Source organism: Podarcis gaigeae (genome assembly GCF_964106915.1).
Source record: "Podarcis gaigeae genome assembly, chromosome: 14".
In the NCBI taxonomy this organism is placed as follows: Eukaryota; Metazoa; Chordata; class Lepidosauria; order Squamata; family Lacertidae; genus Podarcis; species Podarcis gaigeae.
Genome location: NC_139690.1, coordinates 43,230,747 through 43,253,810, shown reverse-complemented (window position 1 = coordinate 43,253,810; position 23,064 = coordinate 43,230,747). Strand labels below are relative to the sequence as shown.

The 23,064-nt window shown below is 42.5% G+C and overlaps 1 protein-coding gene and 1 long non-coding RNA gene across 3 annotated transcripts in view; both read left to right on the top strand.

The window, feature by feature from the left end:
* The window catches only part of LOC310831412, a 149,583-nt gene that overhangs the window by 39,198 nt on the left and 87,321 nt on the right, over positions 1–23,064 (top strand). The window lies entirely within an intron of this gene.
* LMTK2 (lemur tyrosine kinase 2) overlaps positions 8,927–23,064 on the top strand; it is a 47,628-nt gene continuing 33,490 nt past the window's right edge. For both annotated transcript variants that reach the window (XM_083711280.1, XM_083711281.1), the window contains exons 1-2: positions 8,927–9,317; positions 22,541–22,665. In XM_083711280.1, coding sequence (XP_083567406.1) covers positions 9,176–9,317; positions 22,541–22,665 — 267 coding nt within the window. In that variant the 5' untranslated portion in view covers positions 8,927–9,175. The remainder of the gene's footprint in view (positions 9,318–22,540; positions 22,666–23,064) is intronic.

Below are 23,064 nucleotides of genomic sequence, written 5' to 3'. Positions count from 1 at the left end.
CCACCCCCTGCTCCTCCTCTTCTTCAGCTCCCCACCTCCATGCTGAAAGTGGTAGGGGAAGGAAGAGGAAGAGGAAGAGGCCAACCAAAACAAAAAGTCTATAAGGATTGGGGAATCTTTAAGGAATCTTTAGAAAACTATGGAATAAAAGGAAACATCTTGGCAGAATTAGATTGATCCCTGTATTGTATAAATATAAGTTTGTAGGGAGGTAAAAAGAAATTATATAAGAAATATGTAACTGTGTGGTGTAAAGTACAGTGGTACCTCGGGTTACATACGCTTCAGGTTACATATGCTTCAGGTTACAGACTCCGCTAACCCAGAAATAGTACCTCGGGTTAAGAACTTTGCTTCAGGATGAGAACAGAAATCATGCTCCGGCGGTGTGGCAGCAGTGGGAGGCCCCATTAGCTAAAGTGGTGCTTCAGGTTAAGAACAGTTTCAGGTTAAGAACAGACCTCTGGAACGAATTAAGTACTTAACCTGAGGTACCACTGTAATGGATAGATAAAGTACAGTGAGATTAATTGGAAGTCAGTTTTAAATGTCTTCTCTATAGGTTTTATAATTGTGTTCAGTATCAGGAGTATGTATGATGATAAATATATTAATCTTCTATCTTATAGTGTGGTGGTTTGTTTGATTTCTCTGTTATTTGTTTGTTTGATTGTATGTTTGTTTACTTGTATGTACGTCTGTTTTCTCATAAATGTATTTATTTTAAATTAATAAAGATATATTTTTTAAAAAAGAAAGTGGTAGGGGAGCAAAACAAGGCCAGAGAGAGGCAAGCAGTGGTAGGTGCAAGGCTAGTTTCTGTAGCACTCATGGGAGGCCAGATCTGCTGCCAGAGGTCACCACTTCACCATACTACATGGGTTGTGCGTCCAGGCTCACTCTCTTCTGCCACACACTGCTCATAAGCATAACTCTGGAGTGCTGTCTGTCTCAGATGTTTTAGTTGAGATTCCTGCATTGCATAGATGACCAAGAGTCCCTCCTGACTTTACAACTCTATGATTCTACAAGACATAATGGGGAAGGATGGAGGAGTCACCCTACAGAGCGCCAGAGTGGCCCACTTGGTAAGAGACCTGCACAGAAGGCACACTTGTCCTTAGGACCAGGTTCAAGACCCACCGTGGGGCAGTGGCCGGGAGAGAGAGACTCTTTTGCCAAGCAACCAAATGGAAGGGCTAGGAAACACACCAAGAGGAGCCATAACCGCACACTGACAACAATACCTTCTTCAACCCCCACCAGAGCAAATGAGGGGGGGCGCAATCGTGTTCACCTTTCGCATGACAAGTCATGTCAGGGGAGAAAGAGACTTGAAACACACACTGCAGGGATAGATATAAAACGTATGTTCAAAAATACAGTAAAGATTCGCTATCTATGCTAGCATTTGATTGATGTTGGAGTGAGAATGAGTTGAGAAATAAGACTAAGAGCACATATTGATATAGGAATGTATTAGATAAAATGTAAAGAAATATACAATAATAAGAGTACATTCATTTGTAAAAAAGGAATATACAACGGGATAGACAGGAAGTCTAGTGTGTTTGTATGTATATGATTTGGGGGAGGAATTGTTTTAGTTTTTTCTCCTTGTTTTTTCTCTTTTCTTGTTTCATTTTCTTTCTAAGTATATAAAATTTGTATATAATTTTTGTATACATGTTGGAAATTATATTATAGTAAGTCCTGTAATGTAATATGACAGCATTTACCGATGTAATATAAGAATGTTAACATAAAATAAAATGCAAATTCAAAAAAAGAAGAAGAAAAGAAAAAGAAACACACATTGCAAGCACCCCTGAACAGTTCTCCTACCCAACCAACCAGATCTTCAAGAAAAGAAGTCCGACTGAACACAAACTGAAGCTCACTCCTGTTGGCGCAGAACTCACTTGTAGGCATAAGGCTTTCCAAGTCATAGCCCTACTCAGGAGAAGGAATCGTGAGACTATGTGTTGTTAGAATCAAGGCCCCATTAGCATCCTAGAAGGATTTGTGGAGCGGACAAGCTGAGGAGTTGAACCCTCAACTGCTGCTTGGTTTCTGATGCTCAAAGCCTGTCAGTCTTCTGGACAGCTCCTTTTCTGCTCATTGCAAGGCCTGTTGATGGCTGCAGGTGCTGCTGGACAGCTCCCCAATTTGGCTCCAAAGGCCAGTCACCGTCCAGCCACAGGGAACAAGGGTGTGCTGCTGGAAACAGCAGCCCTGTGTGAGGTTCCCTTCTCCTTCCTGGTATTACCCAGTTCAACAGGCAGTTACTCATCAAGGCTAGACAATTATGTGGAGCCAGATAAGAGTCAACAGTGTGATGCAGCAGCAAAAAAAAGCTAATGCTATTCCAGGCTGCATCAATAGAAATATAGCATCCAGATATGGAAGCATGGGAATGATAGTAGAACTTGGAAAATTTACAGCACAGTTTAAGTGAAAATTATATGAAAATGATATATCAATGGTATCTAACACTGAGTAAATTGGCAAAAATGTATAAATCTAAATCAAATAAGTATTGGAAAAGAAAGAAGGTTCTTTTTAGCATGTGTGGTAATCTTGTAGTAGGGTTAAAGCTTACTGGGAAATGATATATAATGAATTGAAAAGGATGTTTAAAATAACATTTGTAAAAAACACACCTAGAAGCTTTTCTTTTGGGAATTATAGGGACAGAATTACCTAAACTGTATAGAAACTTATTCATGTATGCTACTACAGCAGCAATAATATTACTTGCCCAAAAATGGAAAGAATGACTTTTTGGGTGATGCCATGCAATAGTGAGCTCCATAGCCAAGTGGGATTTGAACCCTGGCCTCCCAGGTCTTTGACCAGCACTCTAACCACTATACTACGCTGTCCCTTAGAAAAGCTATTAATGGTGAACAGGGATAATAGTAGCATACTTCAAAGAACTTGTACCTGTATTCGTATTTCGCATCCTAGATCACAATTCTGCAAAGGGTATTGTTAAAAACTATTGAAGAAAAAGTAAAAGCATGCTGTTTCTCTGATCCAATTAATCTTGTCTATAAAAAGACTCTTAAAACACCTCCCACACACAAAAGCAGCAGAAGCAACGTGGTTGTGATAGCAGTGCATAATTAAGAAACATGCAGCTGTTCAGTAAGATAACCCATTTTTCTTGTACACTCACCAAAAAAATCAGCTCTTCTTGCATTTCTGTAAATATACCTGCTTGAAAAGCTTCAGTTTACATTAACAGTGCAATCCTGTTCAATGAGATTTGTTCCCTAGTAAGTTTGTGGGTGTGTATAGGAAGGTGGCTTAAAGCTTTATTAATTTTTTGCATTCTGGCCTATCCTGTTAGCCTACTGTTCTTGCACCTCAAGGCTACCTGGTGTTCAAAGATTGTTCAGTGATGTATTTGTATATATGGTTTATGTATATCTCGCTTTTCAACTAGAGTCCTCAAAGCAGCTAACAACATTTATAAAATGTAACAGATATGTCAGTTTGCACTGGAGCTGTACTCAGAAAACACAAACAACTGCAGTGGACACTCAGGTTGCAAACGTGATCCGTGCGGGAGGCACGTTTGCAACCCGCAGCATTCCCAACCCACAGCGCCGTGTCTGTGCACGCGTGTGTCACGATTTGACGCTTCTGCACATAGTACGATTTAGTGCTTCTGTGCACGCGCGAGCACCGAAACCCGGAAGTAACCCATTCCAGTACTTCAGGGCTTCGGCACAGTGCACAACCAGAAAACGCACAACCTGAAGCGTCTGTAACCCGAGGTATGACTGTAATCCCACAGTTCATCAAATCTAATGCTCACCTTTTTCAGCCAAATTACATTGCGAAAATTGAGGTGTGCATTAGATTCATTGAGAAGTATATTGAGAAGCAAAGCGGATAGTAAGTCTGATCTTTATTAAAGGAACTGTTGCAACAGGGTCCCCATTCACCACACGCAGGAGGGAGGAGAACCCTGAACAATGGTGCACAAGCCCTTATATAGACTTTTGAAATTGCCCACCCTGTAACCCAAGACTCCCCCCCAAAAAAAACACACATCCTACATACGTCACAGAAGAAGGCGGTCTACAGCAGAAATTCCGTCTGCCAGGATACCTGATAATGGTCATTGATTGCAGTACCTGGGCAGTCTGGCCATTCTTTTGTGATGGTTGAAACTTTTGTTCCTGAATCCAGATCATAGGCTCACCCTCATCAGAATAAGGTCAATTATCTGACTGTTGACTCAGGATCCTAAACTGTGCTTTTTTATTTACTTTTCACTTTCTTCTGTGCATATTGTAATGTTCTCTTGCTGCTATGGCCATTGGTTGAGGCGAATAAAGTTTCTATTCTATTCTATTCTATTCTATTCTATTCTATTCTATTCATGCACAAATACACCCTTATTAAGACAGGATTTGCAAGCAAAAAGACAATGGCAAGGATTTCACCATTTGCCTCCATTACTGCAGAGGAATATTTGAGATGTTTTGGGACTACAACTCCCTCCATCCCTAGCTAACAGGACCAATGGTCAGGGATGATGGGAATTGTAGTCCCAAAAATATCTGGTGGGCCGAGTTTGCCTATGCCTGGAGTATAACTTAGTTGAATACAACCCACAGTTTCTTAATGTGCATCTATCTATCTATCTATCTATCTATCTATCTATATCTATCTATCTATCATCTATCTTATCCAGTGCTTTTTTCCTAGAAAAATAGGTGCCGGTACTCACCACGAAGTTGTTACAGTAAGCATAGTAAGCACTGATCTTACCATATGTACATTTTATGCATATTGATGTCTTCTTTTGTCATCTTTATTTCGGTGATGCATTACTTCCTTTCTGGCAATGGATAACCGGCAACCTCACCTCCCCAGTTCCTATCCAAACTTCTATCCAGTTCTCTTGATCCCTGAGATCCCCAGATGCTTTGAAGCTGCCCTTATTTACAGGTAGTTAACTGTAGATGCTTCCATGCTCAATTGGCTACATACAGCACCATATCAGAGGTATGTTGACCAAGCTGCGGGAGGCAGTGGAAGACAGGAGTGCCTGGCGTGCTCTGGTCCATGGGGTCACGAAGAGTCGGACACGACTAAACAACTAAACAACAACAATCAGAGGCCTCTGTCTAGATCACATATCCAAGCTAACACATTTGGAGCCTGATAAACATGCTTTCAATACAAAGATAGCTGACATGTTTCTAAATACTGTTGTCAGCGTTACTATCCCTCCATTTTATACTGCAATTACATCTCAAGCAGTGAAGCTGGAAGCACAGATGGTGAGTAGGTAACTGCTATACAGGGCATATATTAGGGAATGATTGCTTCAAAAGTTTAAATCAGCATGCCAACAGTGTCAAACTTAATAAATCTCACTGATTCTATAATGCTTATTCTGCTGCAGGATTTGACTAAAGGGCTCTCCTTTTCACATAAGAATGCATACATTTTCTTGGATGAAAAGTTCCTATAGTGTTGCCACCTCTGAGGGTCTCTAGAAAACCTATGTTTGCCAGGCTGTTATCTAACGTCGATGTAATTAGCTATTTTTGTTACATGATTACACCGAAATTAAGCATCTAATTCTGTTAACCATATTGTGCTTCTTAACAGTGCCCTTTTTTATAAGGAGGATGTTGCTTTAAAGGCCAAACAAATTTTGACTTTTTAAAGGCAGCGAATCCACTTATTGTAGCAAAAGGATTCTGAATCCTTTCAAAAGGATTCTGAATCACCTGCACTCTTGCGTAATCTGGAGTTTATGCATCATCAGCCCCCACACCATTTTCTACTGGGGTTATTGCACTAAAAATAGGTGTGGGTGTGGGTTATGGGATGCAGAATTCGTTCGCTGGAAAATAGACATTAAAACTAGCAATGGCTCTGTGTAACGGTTTATTCATATGAGGCCTAATCTGTGCAGTTCCTGAACCACTAAAATGGTCCTACTTTAGCATTATTTGTTTATTTATTTTATTCATGCATTGCACTTATATTCCACCTTTTCTCAAAGGAGCTTAAAGTGGCATACACGCTTCTCTTCCTCCTCATGTTCATCCTAACAGCAAGCCTACAATATATCTTGAGAGACTGTGACTGGCCCAAGGTCACCCAACACATTTCATGGATGAGCATGGATTTGAACCCTGGTATCCCAGGTCCTACAGGGATGCGGGTGGCGCTGTGGGTTAAACCACAGTGCCTAGGATTTTGCCGATCAGAAGGTCAGCGGTTCGAATCCCCACAATGGGGTGAGCTCCCGTTGCTTGGTCCCTGCTCCTGCCAACCTAGCAGTTCGAAAGCACGTCAAAGTGCAAGTGGATAAATAGGTACCGCTCCAGCGGGAAGGTGAACGGCATTTCCATGCGCTGCTCTGGTTCGCCAGAAGCGGCTTAGTCATGCTGGCCACATGACCCGGAAGCTGTACGCCGGCTCCCTCGGCCAGTAAAGTGAGATGAGCGCTGCAACCCCAGAGTTGGTCACGACTGGACCTAATGGTCAGGTGTCCCTTTACCTTTACCTATCCCAGGTCCTAGTCCAACACTCCAACCACTACACCACACCAGCTCTCCAAATCACTATAACTACAAATTCATGGAGCATAAGTTCATCAGTGGCTACTGGGAGGCTATACGCTTCCTCAAAGATTGGCTCCGAATACGAGTTGCTGGGAAACAACAGCAGGAGAGTGCTCTTGTCCTTTAAAACCCTGCTTGTGGGCTTCTCGTAGGCATCTGATTGGCCGCTGTGGAAAACAGGAAGCTGGAGTACGTAGGCTTTTGGGCTGATCCAACGGAAGCCAATGGGAGTTGCGGTCCAAAACCAAGCTGAGGAAGGCTGGTCTAGAGCAAATTGAGTTATATGCAGTTATGCTTACTTAGAATATTTATCTGGCTCGGGAACTAACCCAGGGTGATTTCTCCCTTGAGATTTTGGCAGCAGCCTAAAAGGTTTCTCCTCCCCACATCTTCCGTAGGCATCAACAGAATGCTGATTTTTATAGTTTTAACTGTTTTCTGGGGATGGGGGTTTGTTGTCTTCAGTTACTTGTACGCTGCTTGGAGACAATGCTAATGAAACAGTATAGAAACTGTCAGATAAGATCCTAGTGATCAGCCATTTCCAATTCGTACTTTGGTAGTGTGATGTTTTGCATGGGTTAAAGGTGTAGGTAATGAATCCTTTCCTGACCCAGTGGCCTCCAGACATTGTTGGACTGCGATTCCCATCATCCCTAGCCATTGGTCAATTTGCTAGAGTTGATGGGAGTCGTGATCCAAAGCATCTAGTCCAGTGATGGCCCAACTTGGCCCTCTAGCTGTTTTGGGACTACCATTCCCATCATCCCTGACCACTGTTAATTAGGGATGATGGGAGTTGTAGTCCCAAAACAGTTGGAGGGCCAAGTTGGGCCATCACTGATCTAGTCCAAAGGTTGGGGGAAGCTGATGTATTAGTGTTTCCCACCTAACTAATGAGAGAACAGGTTGTGAGCACAAAGAGGAAGAAACACGGGAAATCTGGAAGAGGTGGCAACTGGGCCTGTTGGTAATGGCAGGATCTGAGGAAAGAGACGTAAAATGCACATTAGAAGAGCCTGCTGGATCAGGCTCATCTAGTCCAGCATCCTGTTCTCAAAGTGCCCAACCACATGCCTGCGGGAAACCCTCAGGCACGACCCAAGCCCTCTCCACTCCTGTGGTTTCCAGCAACTGGTATTCAAAAGCATCACTGCCTCCAGCCATGGAGGCAGAATATCACCATCATGGCTAGCAGCCACAGATAACTTTATAAGCCATAAGGAAGTACTGTACAAAACAATTCCACCTGTGTCAGGTGTGGTTTGAACTAGGGACTCGTTGACTCACAGCTCACACTCTGAACTACTGCATGACATCACCTGCAAAGTCGAGTCTGTTGTACACCACAAACCACTTGCTATGTCAAGGTAATATTAACCACAAAGATACTCAGCAGTGGCCATTCCTAACGAGGAGGTCATGTTGAGTAACCTGCTCTGCTTGTACCAGCATGTTGTTATTGTCACAAGACTGAGGTGCAGAATTGGGTGGAACGAGTTAGAGGATTTACTACGTCATTATCAATCACTCCTTCAGTAAATTCAATATTCAGAAAACCTTTGGTGGAACAGATCTTAGAAGTGCAGAACAATCCAGATATTTAACAATGATGGTTTTACTATAGATTTTTTACTTTAATGATGGTTTTACTATGAGGTTTTACTATGGTTTTACTATAGGTTTTTTACTTTAATGATGGTTTTACTATGAGGTTTTACTATGAGGTTTTACTATAGGTTTTACTATAGGGCTGGATATTTCTGAAGGGAGAACACAGTCTTGGGGCCAAGACTATCTCCAGATTTGAACCCTTTATTGGGGAAGAGCAATCTGACTCCCTCGCAAAGATAAGCAGGTGTGGGGCGTCGAAAGGGGGGTGTAAATATTTTAAAAAGAAAGAAAAATATTGCCGGTCAAAGAATGCGGCTTCTTAAAGGTGCCCGAACTGCAGCACCCTTTTATTTTATTTTTTTAGCAAATCACGCACCGCTGTGGCAGCTCCATCTCCTCTCTCAAGACCCACCCCATCCCTGCAGTCGCCACGATTGGCGGAACTGGTTGCCAATCACGGAACTAACGTCCTCGGCATATAACACACAGTGCAGCACACCTTCGCCGATCTTTTTTTTAGATAAATGTAAAGGAGAGGCTTCATTGGTCGCTCCGCCTGCCAATTCCGGACCAAGCCCGCCCATTGACTCCTGCGAATCCGATTGGCCGAGCCCATCGAGCCGGCTCGAGCCGACCCCGTCATCGCCGCCTCCTCCTCGGGAGCGGACCTGGCGCCGGTTGGCGCAGAGGCGTGCCAATCTCCTCCGGCGCCCCGCCCCGCCCTCTCAGGTAGCCCGGAAGATGGCGGCGGCGAGAGGCGCTGTCGCCGCTGCTGTCGCCGGTGCGGACGGCTGGGCTGCGTGAGGCGAGCGGGAATATTTCCCCCCCTCCTGCTGCTGCTTCCGCTTCTTTATCGCTGTTTCGGCGGGAACCGATGCCGGGGACGGCCTTGCCGCGAGGGCTGAGGGGAGACGCGGAGGGCGCCGGCAGGCCTGGCGGCGGGCGGCGCTGAGGGCGCGATGCGGGGCAGGCGCCGGCGGCGGTTCCGGGGGGCCAGCGGGCGGCTGGGCCGGCCTCTGCCCCCCTTGCTCGGCCTCTTCTTCTGCTGCTTCCTGTCGGCGTTGCTGGGAGGCGGCGAGGCGGCTCCTCTTCCGCAAGCAGGTGAGAGAGAGACCCGGGAAGCGGGCGAGGGGGTCGGATCCTGTTCAAGGTGCAGACCTATGTAATTCAGTGGCAGGCCAGGAGAGAAGCAGAGGAAGGGAGACAGGCGACCTCTCTGGGTTGGGCCCGTGTTTGGGGTAGACCCACTGACGTTACTTAAAGCCTTCAGTTCAGCGGGGGCAACCTTTACGGTTGGGCCCAGACGCCCCTCATATTTAAAGTAGGCCAATTGCTGTCCGTGGGGCTTGAGCTGCTAAAGGCAAGAAGGAACCCCCCCCCCACCTCACTCAGTTTTAGGGTAGACCCACTGACATCAGTGAGGATTCAGCTGTTAAGCTGCTGCCCCACTGAAAACAATGGGGCTAAGCCAGCCTTTAAGTCCAACTGAATCTGGCTCCAGTTCTCTCTGTGTTAAAACTGATACATCATAAGATGAAACCCAGGTGAATGTGGATGTGATGGGGTAGGGTGCCTGGTGGCACTTTAAATGCTAATTGTTAGTAGCAGATTTTTCTTTCCTTTTTGGTGGCCTGGAGGCCTTGTAGCTGTGTGTGTGTTTTATAAATTTACCCTCTTTCTCCTGCCATTAAGGAGCTCAGGGCAGCCGACATGGTGGTCTTCTCTTTCCTCTTCAATTTTATCTTAACAAGAACCTTCTGAGATAGGCTAGGCTGGTCCAAGGTTGCCTGACACAGTTAGGCAGTTTTAAACTCTGGAGCTGATGGCCCTATTGGGAAGGGGTGTGTGTCCCTCTTTAGATGGTATTGCATTACTTCAGGATAAGATAACCTACCCCTCTTGCATTGGGGGGCCCTTCTGCTCACTTCTGCCCCCAATCTTGCCTTGGTAGCACTGGCAGTGACTGTTGTGACTGAATGGAAATGTGAACTTGTGTCTTCTCAGGCCTAGTCCAACAGTTATAATGGCACTGTGTATGTCATTATTTATTAATGTTTATACCTCATGATACTGTACCGTATAACGTTATTATTATACCTCAGTACCATCGTTTATACATAGATGATGTGCATAAGTCCCTGCTTCGCAATAGGGAAACAGGGGGAGAGAAGAATGTTGGAAATGTTATGTCTCTGTCTCTGTACACACTTCTGTATCTCTCACAATTGCAATTGCATACAGACATAAAGAAAAAATGAGGTAAAAGGAAGGCTATGTTGTCAACTGTTACTGTTAAGAATGACCACTGTTCTTATTTCATATGCAAACTTAGATCTTGTGTAGAAGTTTCACAGACCTAATATGCCTCTTGCATTTAATGGTTGTATGGCCTCATTTACATTTTCTCTTGTACCTTTGTGTTTGGTATATAAATAACAGACAACCATGCCTCTGGAGTGAAAGTTCATGAAAACTGCTGCAGTAAATCTTTTACAGATGCAATAAGGCTCTTTGCTCATCATGTGTGTAAAAGATTCCCATATATGTGACCGACAGTGTTCATAGATGACCATGGTTGATTTCCTTTTTCATATAAATAAGGATTTCTCTTTTGTTGGGCAAAATTTCCCTGTGCTTGTTCTGACTGTATATATAATGAGTCTAATAGCGTAGTTGAAGATGAGCTATAATGGCTCAGACCAAGGGTCCTTTTAATCCTTCAAATAAAGCCCACAAGGTGGGCATAAAGACACAATCCCTCCCTCACTGTTTGTTCCCTGAAACCATCATTTAGTGCCATATAACCTCAGAACCTGCTGATAGACCTATCCTTCATGAATTTATCTAATCTTTCAAAAGCCATTTTAAAGCCATCCTCCGGAGCAGCCACTGGCCATTGCCACATCTCATGGATATATCTTCTTCAGTGAAATTACACATTGTAAAGGAGTGATTTCCAGAGGTGCTTCAAATTCCAGTCTCTCCAAGAGGAAGAACTGCTTTACAGATAAGTAAGGCAGTTGGATCTGTTTTGCCCTTTTGACAGAGTAATCTTCTGTCATGTCTATAGCTGTATATCTTGGACATTATACTTGGTCTGAAACACAGTTGAAATTAAATATACATTTCTGCAAGTATGTATGGCATTTCCCCTACAGTTTTCCCCAAGCTATTGGATCTTTTGTTGTTGTTGTTGCTTCCAGCAAAAGTCATCCCATGCTTACATCGAGGTTATTGGAATGAAGTTTATGGAGAAAGAATGCAACACAGGCACGAAACATTTTATTGGTGTAAAAAATGTGACCACAGGTCAACAGCAGCTATTCGCTCTGCTAGACAGGAGGGGTATCTATCAGTTTGAGATTAGCAGCACCCAGATGTGTTTCAGGGGTTTGTGTGTAGGCAAGAGGAGGGAAGCTGAAGCCCGGTGGCAGGGCGGTAGCTTTCACTTGGAGCCTCTTGTGTCCACAAGGAAACAGGAAGTGCAGTTACCTTGAAACTGACAAGGCTGAGCTGCTACTTGTTTGTTGCCTGATAAATTTATTTCAGTTTTAAAGTATAATTTCCTTCTAACAAATTTCCCCTTAACTCTGTGGAGACTGGTCTTTTAGGGAAAATTGGGCACTGCCCCACCAACCCCAGTTTACTGTCAGCCAGCCCCCACCTGCCTGCCTTCTTACTTACACAGAGGGGCCTTTACTGAAAACGTCACCTTCCTTAGTTTCAGCGTTCCCTTGTAGAACTCAGGAAAAAAAGCGGGGGACAAAAATAGCATTAGTTGGCTCTGCCTGTCATGGGTTTTAGTCCCACCTACTATTCGGGCTCCCTGCCTTCACTCCTACTGGTCCCAATGATACCAACCTCCACTGCCTACAATAAAGCTACAATTCTATGCAAACATAATTGGAAAGTGGGAGTAAGCCCTATTTAACACAGTGGGCCTTGCTTCCAAGTATACATGCATTGAACTGAGCACACTTGAGTAATTTAAGCTGTAAGAATTGCCTCTCTCCTGGTTCGGTGCTATGGTGATCTGATGCGAGGGAGAACAATGCCCCAGAGCCTTTAATAGATATTTAATTGAGGGATTTTCAGCAGGTATAGTTTCTCTTACTTCTGTTTGGCAGTTTCCTGAGCTGGTTCAGCTTGTTGTATGTGAAGTTGTACCTCTTGAACTTCCCTCTGGTATGCCACTATTACAGGCAGAGAAGCCTTGTTCTCCTTTTTATCTGCTCCGCTAGAAATAGTGCCTGCATTCTCAATTCCAAATGCTAGGGAAAGTCCATTCTGCTACTAGGTGGTCAAAGGGCACTTTCACATGACACAGAAAATCACCTTTGAGCCTTCTGTGTGTGCATATATATTCTGTAATGTGGAATAGAAATAAGAAGAGCTGTGTTAAAACCAAATGGTGGTGGGGAGGGTGTCTGCACTGTAGGAAATACTTTTTTAAAAATTGTGTTGGGCATGGCACTCCCCCATGTTTTATTAAGGGGTTATGATCCCTAGAGTGTTCCCAGGAGGGTGTGGTTATGGAGAGCACAGGTGGTAGAATTGCTGTGAAGAACTGTGGAAATACAAGGAAGGAAGGAATAGGTGAAGTAGCTGTACTGCAACTAAGCTTGTGCAGAATGCTTTACCGAAAAAGCACAGCAAACATCTGAATTGGGAGGCAGAGCCTTCAGATCAAATGTAAGACATCTAGGCAGGTTTGAATCCCATCATGGAAGTGCTAAGAGTGAAAAAAGTTGTACTGTATATAGTCAGACCTTTGCCCACCTTGCTCTATATTGTTCATTGGTTGGTGTAGATCTCCAGGGGTTCACATAGGAGTCTTTACCTGTCCTACTTGAGGTGTCAGGAATCTAACCAGAAACTCATAGAATAATAGAATTGTAGAGTTGGAAGGGCCCCTGAGGATCATCCTCAGAGTAATCTTTTTGAAGACTTCTGCCATATTCTTTTATAGTGGAGGTAGCTAACATGGTGCTCTCCCAGTGTTGCTGGGCCCCAGCTCCCATCAAGCCCCAGCTACTGCCTTACAAAATGGGACTGTGGTGTGGCTGGACTTCAGCTGGTAGGATGCTGTGTTTTGTAAGAAAGGGAATATATGTCCAGAAGCAGTAATCATCATTATTTCTTTCCCAGGTATTTTCTCAGCTGAACTCACTTATGCACTCAGAATTGCTCTGTTGTCTAAGGAACAGCATCATGTGTGCTGATCATGTGTTCATGGTCTCTCAAACATCACATTTATGTCATGCTGAAATAAAAGTTATCCCTAATCTCTGTGTTACAGGCCTTGATGATTTGGATGGCTTCTTCCCAGATTTTAGTCATACATAACTGCTGTAACCTGCTGAGTTTGAGAGGCATGCAGTGTTCTTTCCATACTGTGACTTTAATTTTGGGCCTGGCACACATTGTACGTTGCAGAGTCCTTTCCTGCTTACTGTTAGTATAATCTTTTGTTCCTCTGCTGCTGCAGTTCTTTTGCATATCTTCTCTGCCACTTCTATTGGACTGCATCCTTTAAGCGTAGTATTTTTCTCCTGTGTACATATACCTCATGCTACAGTATAGACTTAATGGCTCAGAATTGTCTCTCATGTTTTCTCTTTGAAGACTTCTGCCAATTTGAATTATATTTCCCCATTCCAACAAGAAGCTTTAAAACCAAAAGCATGAAGGCATTAAAGTATTCTATTTACAATATGAAATATTAAAACCTCGTTAAAATGACTTGGTTGTGGCTGTTAAAAGCCAGACCAAGCAGGGTAAGTCTTATATCAGGGGTCGGGAGCCTCCGGCCCTCTTAAGTCCTGCTGGACAACACTTCTCATCAAACCTAACCAATGGCCATGCTGGATGGTGCTGCTAGGAGTTGTGGTCCCAGCATCTGGAGGGCTGCTGGATTCCCTACCCCTGTCTTGTAGTGTTGCTGGAAAATATTCACACTTGAATTAGAAAGGAACTTCCACATTTGTTACATAGCTACTGAGGGTCCCACATGTTCAGTCATGACATACAGGTGTTGATTAATTAGGAGAGCACCCTTAGTTCATCTTAAAGGTAGTGGTGTCTGTCTATAGTTCATGTACAGCTTTAAAATTAGGTGTATCCACAGCTCAAGTTTTTCTGTGACTCTCATTGAGCAAGTAATATTGGTAACATTGCAGCCCAGTTGTAAGAAACCATGATTTCCTTCAACTTAGACAAGCCTATGTGAGCCTCGGACCCACACACTTGCACCTCCTTGTCTTTTGTGTGCTACTTCTGAACTAATCACAATTTTCTGAGATGTCAAAACCCTGGGTAACAGTGACTTAAACTATGCTTAGTGAAACAAGTCAGAATCAGTCCTTAGTTTCAGATCCTGGCTTGGTCTCACACTGTGGTGAAAAGTTTTCAGTGTACACAATCTACCGTTTCCTGCATTTGGACATCCTGGGGAATTGTGGTAAATTCAAAGGCAGGAGATTTCAGTGTCCTTCCATAGTACATGAAATAAGGGAAGGGGGAGCATGCGAGCAGAAGACATGTTTCTGCTGCTTCTGAACTGAGTCTATATAGCTGCTGGGGTAACTATTAGAGCTATCTTGTGGTTGGGGCATTAATTGCTCCCCACTCAGTAAACAACCAAAATATTTTATTATACCTGTGGGACCGCCTCTCCTGGTATGCCCCACGGAGGACCTTACAGTCTGCCAATAATAACATCTTGGAGGTCCCGAGCCTCAAGGAAATTAGACTGGCCTTGACCAGAGCCAAGGCCTTTTTGGCCGTGGCCCTGACCTGGTGGAATGCTCTGCCACAAAAGACCAGGGCCCTGCAGGATCTGACATCTTTCCGCAGGGCCTGCAAGACGGAGCTGTTCCACCAGGCCTTTGGTTGGGGTCCAGTCTGACTCCCCCTCGCTCCTTATAAGAACTTGTATGAAAGTGCCCCCCCAGCTTTTCTCACAGGTTCATATAAAATCAGTACAAACAAGCCAGTGAGCATTTAAGGTTCCCAACCCTAATCTGTGGGTTGCCATCTGATAGGATTTCACTTTGTTTGTTTTGTTTTTTATAAATATTTATTGAAGATTCTTTTTATAAATTACAATAAAAATAAAAAAAAGATAACACATATCATGACATATTTTCTTAACTTCTTTGGACTCCCTCGCATCTCCCGCTCCTGCGTTCCTAATTTATAAATATCTAACCAGCAATTTATCACCTTATTTCCATTCTTATTATCTAATTTTCCAATGTTGTGTCTCAAAATTTCGATATCATTTATTCAAATCTTAAAAGTTTAAATTTAGCCTAATAATTATCCAAAATTTGTCTTTTCTTAAATTTAACTTATCTTCATATATCACTTCACCTAACTTAATGGTGCCAAGTTATTTATAATCTAGCATCCTTCTTAACATTCATACAATTTACAATGTTTCTGTAGGTAGGTCTTGAATTTCTTCCAATCTTCTTCTACCGTCTCCTCTCCCAGGTCTCGGATTCTGCCGGTCATCTCGGCCAGTTCCATGTAGTCTATCAGTTGCATCTGCCATTCTCTGATAGGATTTCACTTTGATTCTGATTTGATTTTAGGATGTATTTTAATTGATTACCTGATTTTATGTTAATATGTTATATATTTGATGTTTGCTGCTCTGAGCCTGGTTTTGGCCGGGGAGAGCAGGGTATAAATAAAATTGTTGTTGTTGTTGTTATACATCCATGTTTATTGAAAGCTGGCGTTTGGGTATGTGTGGCACTAACATAATCACTTAATTTTCTTTTTGCTGAAAATGTTCACATACAATGTATAATTTTGAAAATCCCCCACATTCTGTCATCTGTGCAGATCTTTTTAGTTTACAAAGGATTTGACATTTCGCTCAGCAGCATAGGTGAAAACGGATTTGAAGCCCCTTCTCCTGCCTCCAAGCCAACAATAAATTTATTTTCCGTTGCACAAAGTCAAGTGTGTAAAATGTACTGCTGCAGTGGAGTTGCTTTATTTCTGCTTCTGCCAAGAACTGCTGTGCATTGCTTGGTGATTATTGCAATGTTAAGAGAACCATATGCATTTATAAACAAGGGTGGCAATGTGCTAGAGAGTCATGGTTGGCTATAATTTCCCAGTATGTTTCTGTGTACACATCTCTCCAGATGTTCTGCTTTACCAGGCGGCCATGTTGAAAACATATTGTGGAAATTGAAGTAACCTTTAATTTTCTAGGAAGTAATATTCCCACTTCTGTATTTAAAGAGTTCATTTTGTTCTTTCTGAACAGTGTGAAGGTATTTTTATCTGTAGGTGTAAGAGGTGCATTGTTACCTTGCTGTTAATGCAGAGTACTTCTTTGGTTTACCAGCTCTGCATCAACCTGATAATGCAGGGAAACCAAACTCTGAGCATGTTCTATAAACTGGGAATAGGGTAGCATGAGAGTCATGTTTCAATAAATGTAGTTTTGTGGAAGCTTAAAAAAGAAATTAACTCCAGGCCTGGGTGATAGGGCATGTTACAAATCAAATTAACACCTTAATGGGGGTGTCTGGCTTGGCAAATTGCTTTTCTATTTTCTGCCAAGCGGTCTGTTCAGCAAGGCAAGCAGTTCTGGCAGGGGCTAGCAGCTCCCCAAATCCTTGTGACCATTTTCAAGGGCTTTTAAGTTGGTCTAGTGTTCATTGTAGTCAAGGCTGAGTATACTCTGTGCCACAAAACTAGGAGCAAGTTATATACCATTTTGCATAAATCTTTTAAGTTGCATGAGTTAGTATCTGGATTTGTATAGAATTTAAAGGGGGAAAGTCAAGATGAGAGAGGGATATACGGGTTGTTTTGTAGGACCTGTGGGAGGTGCAGGCCATTCCTTTTGCCTGGTAATTTACATTTTTGCAAGTTACAGTAGTGAAGGCTTGCCTGCTATGTTACAGCTCTGCATTTCTCTAGCTTTATGGCTCTGCATTTTTCTAGCTATGTCGCAGGTCAGATTTCTGCTTCTTACCTGTATTGCTCCCTGCCCCATTCTGTCCTTGATTGTGCTGTTGCTGAAATATTTTTAAAGGTTCAGTGGGGGTGGGATTGACCTGCTTCTTCTGATCCTCATGTTCTGTTCACAGGAGCTGGGAAAACAGAAGTGAAAATGAGCTTCAACTCTCTGTGGCTTTCATAGCTGCTGTTGTGGCTGATGTGATTAAAGATTTTTAAATACCTTTTTTTTCGTGTATAATAGGGTTTCCCCCTAAAAAATAATGTCAAAAATTGGGGGCATCTTATACAGTACTCTGGGCCATTTCTCCCCATTTTCTTAAATCAAAGTCCCCCCAAATAGGGAGTGTCTTATACACGGGGGCGTCCTATAGACAGAAAAATATGGTACTTTTGTTATCTAAATTCTTAACTACCCCTGAAGATATTAAAGGTAAAGGTACCCCTGCCCGTACGGGCCAGTCTTGCCAGACTCTAGGGTTGTGCACTCATCTCACTCTATAGGCTGGGAGCCAGCGCTGTCCGCAGACACTTCCGGGTCACGTGGCCAGCATGACAAGCTGCATCTGGCGAGCCAGCGCAGCACACGGAATGCTGTTTACCTTCCCGCTGGTAAGCAGTCCCTGGGGGTGCTTTTGAACTGCTAGGTTGGCAGGCGCTGGGACCGAACAACGGGAGCGCACCCCGCCGCGGGGATTCGAACCGCCAACCATACGATCGGCAAGTCCTAGGCGCTGAGGTTTTACCCACAGCGCTACCCGCGTCCCTCCTGAAGATATTACAATGTTTATATTAGCTGTGTATATAATAATGAAGTGACTTGGTTGTCTCCAAAGCACAGCGCTATTTCAAGTGAAAGTTCCTGCATGTGCTGCTTTGAATTTGCTTCTTTATAGACATTGCCAGCTGGATATTCATTTGGAAGCTGAAGTTAGTGCCGATGCAGAAGCTCTTGAGCTCAAGTTCAGATATTACACTGTTGTATGTTAATCATTGCTTGATATGACAAAATAAGAGTTACTGCCTGCTTTTGGAGGCTGCAGCACCGTTCAGGTGGGAATGAATTTAGAAACCTGAGTCCTGCTCAGATGATGGAGGATAAAGTGGACATGACAGATTGGAACCATAATTTTCTTGTATGTTTGGACACTCAACCCATGGTTGGGGTTCTAAATTATGTGTAACAGAAGCAGTGGCCTGGTGTGATATCTACATTCAGCCAAAGAGTTGGCCTAATTGCCAAAGTAGATTGAATTAGTCTGTGCTTTGCATTAGCTTCACAGCAGGTTTCTCACAAGGTTGTTTTAGACCCAGCTGTGTGATGTAATTGGTTTACTAAATCCAGTAAAATGGTTGACTCAGGCTGCAATCATAAACGCATTTATGATGGCGTAAACCTCAGTGAGCATGTGGCTTACTTCCGACTAAACATTCATAGGATTGCTCTGTCACGTTGAGCTGGCAACCTCTGTGTACCTGGACTGTGCTACACTCTTCTACGTTGTCTGGTATAATACTCTATTAGTGCATGTAACTCCTCATTACAAAACCATTTTCTAATGAATTTATATTAGTAAGCCTCTTCACTTCCTTTTCTGTTGACAAGTGCCTGTTGACAAGCCTCTTGTGTTAAAATACAGACCCTGGGTTCTATCCAACATCAAAGTGGCATTAATTGAAATTAATGCACATTATTACTAATTTGGATGTAGTAATTTCAGTGGTTCTACTGAGTAAATGTTAGCTGGATACAACTTAAATTAAAACTTCATATTCATGTCTGCCCTCATTAACTCAAAATTATCCTGAAGTCTATCTTACTGATTTAAGAAAATTATAATGCCTTGCTTATTTTGGAACTGTTGCCTTTAATTATCTTCCCTTTTCTATTTTTAATTGTAACTATTTAATGTGTTCCAGTCATTGCCAATGATGGGGAAGAAATACATCACAGATTTTCAATAGAAATACGTAGACCTAATTTTAATGTCTAATGAAGAAGACACTGAGACCAGGGGGTGATGGTGGGATGCCCATGGTACTCTGTGTTACCTAGGTGCCTCATGTTTTCCAGAAATATTTATTGGCATTTGAGCAGTTAGATATTAAACATCAAAGGGAGAGATCCAGTGGTGTCTGCCCTGCTCTGCACACCCAAAATCTTTTGTGGGGGATTGGAGAAGGGATGAGAAGAGAATGAGGAAGACTCATGCAAGTGGATGCTTATTCACATGAGGCTGATGCCACCCAAGAGTTGTAGGAAGCTGTGTTGGTTCATTAGTATAGTAGCCTTACTGAAAGCAACAAAAAGTCATTCTAAAAACTCTTCAAAGCCCAGGAAAACAAGACGTTCTTTTGTCCTAAAGAACATCAGGGGAACTGGTAGTGAATAGCTGAGGGACCACCACTGAGAAGGTCCTAACCCAGGTAGCCACTCATCGCCTCTCAAAAGGGGCAGTAACTCGGTTGGACCTTTGATCTTAGTAACTGGGCAGGTTTACACAAGAGTTGACAGTTCTTGAAATATCCTGTTCCCAGACAGCTTGGGACTGTGAAGCTCAAAACTAGTCAACTGTGAAACTCATTAAGTAATTTTGATATTACTTTACTAATTGAGTTATAGAGCTATATTGCTTATAGAAGTTGTGCCTTTTAGCTGATAGGTGTTGCAGTTTAGCTTCTCATCAGAGCAACCCTGATTATACAACGATATTTGAGAGAATATTTGACCATGGTCGAAGAGGTAACTGATACTGCTGAGCCACCTGACTTTGTTGACAAGCCTGTTTGATAGGTTAAACCTACTTCTTGTGTGTTTTAGGTGAATCAAGCAGTTGGAGTTCAGACTGTCAAAACAAATTAGCATGTACTCAGCTCTATTTGCAGTAGATGATGTTATTTTGAAGATACTGGGACATACTTGCTAGGGTGGCAACTTTGTTCATGGACTGGTGAGAGAATCTCGTCTGTTCATCCCTGCAGTTATCTTTCTTATTCCATGAGAGCTTTCCACATCCTTCCACATCTTCCAGCACTGAATAGCCTTTCCTGTATGGAAAGATAGTGTGCATCTTCAGGGTCTCTGGGGGTTTGTATGTGCATGCAAATATTTTGGTAACTGCTCTACTTTTTGTCCTGAGTAGATTTGTTTTATTGCTTAATACACAGTGGACCCTCCGGATATGAACTTAATTCATTCCGGGGGTCCTTACATACTCCAAAAAGTCCACAACATGAGGCGCCACTTCTGTGCATGCGCTTCTGCACATGTACGTGCTGCGAAACCCGGAACTATACTCTTCCGGGTTTGCCACATTTGCAACTCGAAAGTTACATTACCCGAAGGTTACGTAACTCCTGGGTCCACTAGATGACAGTTGAACAACTTTTGCTATAGGAGGTACCAAAGTGTGTAGAAAGAGTGCTTTGAAAATATGAGATCCTGTTGCTGAATACACTAAGACAGGAATAAGGACTCCCATCATCCCTGGCTATTCACCACACTACCTACAACTGATGGTATTTGGGATCTAATAACTTCTAGGGTTCACAAGTTCCTTATCCCTGCATTCTAGGGGTTCACAAGTTCTTCAACAATACTTTCAGGAGCTTGGTTTTTGATGCACATCTCTTTAAGAGTCATCTAAAAATATTGGCATTTTTCTGTGTGGTGTCAATATTGTCTTGGCCTTTGTGGACACCTGCCTCTGTTTTCTTAGTACCTTCTCTGTTAGCGTCTTACATATGCAGGTTTAGACATGTTCATGCACATGTTGCTTTAAATTCATAACCTGTCCATTCTTCAGGGTGGCTTTCTAGTAAAATACGATGCATACTTGTGTAAGCATGTTTCCATGTAGTTTCTGCAGGCAAGGATGCCTTCAAGTGAAATGAGGTTTAAAGATAGATGTACTCTTTGATCTTTTAGGGTTGACTGGTTGCTTTAGAATGGCAACTCTGTCATCTCACTTCCCATATTTTACAAAATCTCGGGGGCTTTGTCTTTGAAAAATGCTGATTGTAAGTTAATGTGACTCTTCTCATAGCTGAACTGATCTTATGTTAAAACAATGTTGTGTTCTAGTTGTCTCTCCCCCTTCCACTAAAACCTGCAGAAATATGTACCAACTTCCTCAAAAAACTAGTTGCTCAGACTTTGCTGCAACTTGAAATTTAGAGCAGTTGTGGGATCTTTCTAAGAATAGGTTGAAGTGTTAGGAGAAATGCAAGTAAAGGCAGAACTACTTTATTCCAGAGTGTCTTTCATCAAAAAATATTTCTGATATATGTATACCATTCCATGAAGACAGTTATTCCTACATGGGAACCAATACTTGCTATTGGTTCCCATGTCAAATGTGATAAAACAAGTTCAGACTCATTTTATAATTTGAAATGAAGACTTGGCGGTTGCCTTTCCACCTTGTTGAAGTATCTTAACTAAGTATTGGTTAATTAAGTGTTAGTGCCTTGGCTTTTAGATTGTGAACCTGAGAGCAGGGACCGTCTTGTTACTGAGATTTGTCACCCACTGTGGGACCCTTTCTTGACTGAAGAGCAATGATAATCTTTTACCTTCGTATGTACATTCTGAACTTTATTTGATACAGGAGGGCTTCAAGCTTTAATTGCACTACCTTCATCAATTAATCAATAAGAGCTTTAATAGCAGGTTAGCTTCCTCCACGAGAGGAAAAGATGCAAGTGAATGTGTTTAATGTGTATTTATACCCAGCAAGTAAGGAATTCAGCATATTTGATGTCTACATTCAATGACAACTCATATGGCTGTGGATTGTATGTGCATGTTATCTCTTATGTAATGCTATCTTAATACGTGGCAGACTTGTTTTGCCAATACAGGGCCTTGTATGCTTTTCTATTTAATTTTGACTTGTTGACAACTGGGTAACCCTATGATAGCTGAAGGTGAAACATGTTAAAATACATTGCCAGTAATGCAGAACCAGCACATTCCAATGAAATCAGCATAGTTTACTTGAGACTATCAAAGTGCCATGGGGAAGTATTTGGCTTTTGTTTTATTTTTTAAGTTCAAGCTTTCTAAATGATAGATGTTTCAACGGTGTTTAAAATCCTGAGAATGTATGATAGTTTTCCAAAAAGGTAAAGGCAAAGAGAGAGAGAATACCTATTTTTGGAACCCCTAATTCTAGAAATATCCATAAAACCAGAAAAATAAAACTCGTACATCACAAATGTTATCGGCCTTACTGCAGAAGTATAAAACTGTTCTGAAATTTCTCTCTTCTGTAGTTAACATGTTTGTGTTCCAATATATGACACCATGCTTATTTCAACCCATTGTTTTCTAGGGGAAGCAGCAGTGACTGAAGTTCCCTTCTCGTTGGTGATTATTTCTGCCTGCAGCCTTTTAGGCTTGGTACTTCTGCTTGTGAACTGTGTATCCTGTTGTAAAGATCAAGAGATAAACTTCAAGGTGAGTACAGGAGATAATTATTTGTATCCCTTTAGTACTGGAATCTGATAACACAGACGTATATAATTGTACTGTGCAATGCCAAACATTACTGTGGTCAGTCAAAATCAATGGAGTTTGAGGTGTCACAAGTAGCTCTCAAGTCTGCTTAGATGACCTACCGTTTCTGTGCAGTCCTGAGTAACTTCCCTGTTTGATGACTTGCCTTCTTGCACTTAACATATTTTCAGAGCACTTAAGTATGAACATGCAGGGGATGGGCTTTTCTGCCTGCTTTGGAGCAATCAAGTAAAAGGACAAACTTTTTAAAGGCAAGGGTCTTGCCAGTCCATGCTGAGAGCCAAACTGACAGTAACAAACGGCCACAGAAGCCACATGTAAATGTGTAGTGCTCCAAAT